Here is a 2,947-nt window from a genome sequence, read left to right as displayed (position 1 = left end):
TGATGTGACGCCTTTAACAAAAACGTGAAAACATCGCTGCACATTTAACAGTAATAATTTTACATGATGTCATTTTACATTTTATTTCCAATTCTGCTTTATTAATTTTATTTCTCATTTCATCATTTTTTTTCACATTCTGTATCTTTGCAATGCTGCTTTATGCATATATATGCATCGAAAATAAGAGTGAGTACTAGTGAGATTAAGTGCATACACATCCTCTGCTTTATTTATTTATTTTTTGTGCATTTATGATGTAAGAAATATTTTAAACAAACACGCTCATATTTAGCATGGCCATAAAACCCGCCTATTCAGACGGATTATATTTGGGGGTTTATGTATCTGTTTTTGCATGTTTTTGTTTTTTACTATTATTACTTTGTGTGCATATTTGTTTTAGAGCAGTGGTCGAAGTCCTGCTTCAGTTTTCACCACGCAGCTGTTTCTCTGACATCCATGCGAGCCGCGGGCGGCGCCAGCTCCGCTCCCTGACGGCTGATGTCACCGCTGAACGCGCGTCCTGCCGGAGCTCTGCCCACCGGCCGCCTATAAAAGCCAGAGCGCTGAGCTCCTCCGCACTCAGCCGCTTCCCGCTCTGAACCAGCTCCAGCCGCTCTGGCTCTCACACCGCGCACCCAGCAGCTCAGCATCGTCCGAGTTGGAGCGCCGCGTCCGGAAGCGAGAGCCGCGATGTCTTCCTACGTGTCCTCGGAGTCCCGGCGGGTCAGCCCCTCCGTCCACGGCAACAAATTCGACACGGCGCACCGCAAGAAGGCCGTGGCCAACATCTTCGAGAACGTGAACCAGGACTCGCTGATGAGGCTCTTCCAGAAAACGGGAGACATGAAGGCGGAGGAGAGGGTGCGGAGCATCTTCTACACGCAGGACCCGGAGGAGAGGGCCCGGGCGCTGATGGCGCTGAAGCAGCGGAAGAAGGACAAGTTCCTCCGGATCGCGGGGATGGTCCGGCAGCTGCTCAAGCTGCGTTGACTCCTCCACCCGGCTTTAACAGCCCGTGTCTCGATCTCTCGGCTCTGTGTTGAGCCAAGCGAGAAAACATTCCCGATGGGACTGGGGTTCTCCACCGCAGGCGGATGCCCGAGGAGGCGCCGCCGGGGCAGCGCCGCGGCAGCTGCGGCGTTACGCACGGAGGATCCGCCGGCAGCGGGGCCCTGCCTGGAGCAGGAGGGCCGCTCGAAGAACCAGGGAATCTGAAGGGAATACACGCCTTTCTTCAGACTAGAACTCATGCATGCATGCATTCATCCCTCCGTGGATGCGCTGGCTGGAGAACAGCATCCCTGCAGGTGCACGTCACCGTGTTGGTGATGGTGCAGCACAGCTGCAGCGGGAGACTTTATGGTGCCGAAGAACCTGCCTCTATACATGAATGCCTGTACTGAACACAAGCCTTTTCTCTGAACTTCATCTTGTTGTATGAACACTCCAAAAAATGTGAAGCCGCAGCGTGACAGCACAATGATTTTTTACTGATGTGACATTCCTTTGACTGTCCTTTTTCTAAAGAAATAAATCATTGCTTTGTACCGAGTCTTGTCTGTCATCATTAAACGCCTGTCTCCCAGCTTCCCTGCAGCCTCTTTTGCACAACCATCAGCTTTAGATTCTACAGTCTGGCTCTTCAGATTATGTTTGTAGAACTGCATTAAAAATCGTTGGAAACATGAAGCTGAAAAGTCAATAATTAGAGAGATTAAAAAAACAAACAAAAAAAACAACTCAAAAATTCTGATATGTTTGGTTGAATTTCAGAGAAACAAAAGAAAAACAAATCCTTGCATGACCTGTGTGTAAACCACCAGTAGGGAATCGCCCTGCACCAAACAGACTAAATCACTATAGTAACTCCAAATCGCTGTGGTAACCAGAAGCTGACTTATTGTGTTTAACATTAAGAACAAAGGGGACAGTCCACATGGTGAGACTCATGGTGCTGAGTCATGAAATCCATTCCTTGGAAAAAGAGAAGAAAGGAATAAAAAAAAACATCTGTGAGTTTATGTCTTCATTCTGACGCAGACGAAGACATTCATAGAGACAGTTACTCATGAGGAAGTGGTTAATATTTACTGGGCTTCCCCCGTACAGCGCCTCATGCAGCATGCCTCACCAGACCGGCACAAACCAGTCTGGCTCAGGTCGGCCAGGGCGGGGGGGAGCGGAGCATGTTTGCACTGGAGTCTCTTCAATAATCATCAGTGCTCTCCAGATAAGAGCAAGCTAAGGGGGAATTACAGGGCTTAGACGTGTTGAGGCTTTGGTTTGTCACCATCTGGTTCTTCACCATCCCACACAAAAGCAGAAATTACCCCTCCACAGCCAACAGCCAAGGCAGACACAAAAGCAACCCCGCATTTATGAAAACAAGACCTTTTGTGCTCCTGTTTCAACGAGTCGGTGTGTTGGGTGGCTTAACTGCAGACGCACAGATCAGCTAAGTGGATGCCTTGCTAATCTGCTTGCCTTGATAGTCCCGCTACCGGCTCAAACCGGTTTTGCTGGGCTTGCGGTGCACGATGACATCTGACTGCAGGCGCTTCTCACATGTGTGCAGAGTTACAGGAAAGCCCTATATCAGGTGAACTAAGGTGTGGAGGCTTCAGGTGGGAGTTTGGGAAGGAGTGCTACTGAGCTGATGCAATAAACATGTTAATCACCAAGATAGCTGCCCACAGTCGCATCGAAGTGTTAGTCATCTGCAATGCTGCAATGGTGATGATTTTCTTTTGTATAGAAAAAACATAGAAACAAGCTCTCCAGTCATTCAATTAATTTTTTTATTTAAATCAACAGTTTTATGACCAGACTGATGTTTTACCTCTGTGTTGTCCAGTACTTTTTATTTAAAAGGGATTTTTATTTGGTGGGGGGGATGGAAAGTTATAAAACTACAAGAACGTTTTTGTGTCCAGAGGTGTCT

At 47.8% G+C, this 2,947-nt stretch overlaps 1 protein-coding gene across 1 annotated transcript; it reads left to right on the top strand.

Moving 5' to 3' along the window:
- Positions 1-518: 518 nt before the first annotated feature.
- Positions 519-1,558, top strand: tcima (transcriptional and immune response regulator a). The gene has a single exon (XM_055050770.1). The coding sequence runs from the start codon at positions 697-699 to the stop codon at positions 994-996; it is 300 nt and encodes a 99-aa protein (XP_054906745.1). The 5' UTR covers positions 519-696; the 3' UTR covers positions 997-1,558.
- The last annotated feature ends 1,389 nt before the right edge of the window (positions 1,559-2,947 follow it).

The sequence above is a fragment of the Poeciliopsis prolifica genome, unplaced genomic scaffold (genome assembly GCF_027474105.1).
Source record: "Poeciliopsis prolifica strain line A6 unplaced genomic scaffold, Auburn_PproV2 SCAFFOLD031, whole genome shotgun sequence".
NCBI classification, from domain to species: domain Eukaryota; kingdom Metazoa; phylum Chordata; class Actinopteri; order Cyprinodontiformes; family Poeciliidae; genus Poeciliopsis; species Poeciliopsis prolifica.
The sequence above is the reverse complement of the archived record's forward strand: the minus strand, read 5'-3'. Positions and strand labels throughout refer to the sequence as shown.

Excerpts from the sequence above, each read along its gene's own strand:
- tcima (XM_055050770.1), top strand. The coding sequence starts at position 697 with ATGTCTTCCTACGTGTCCTCGGAGTCCCGGCGGGTCAGCCCCTCCGTC.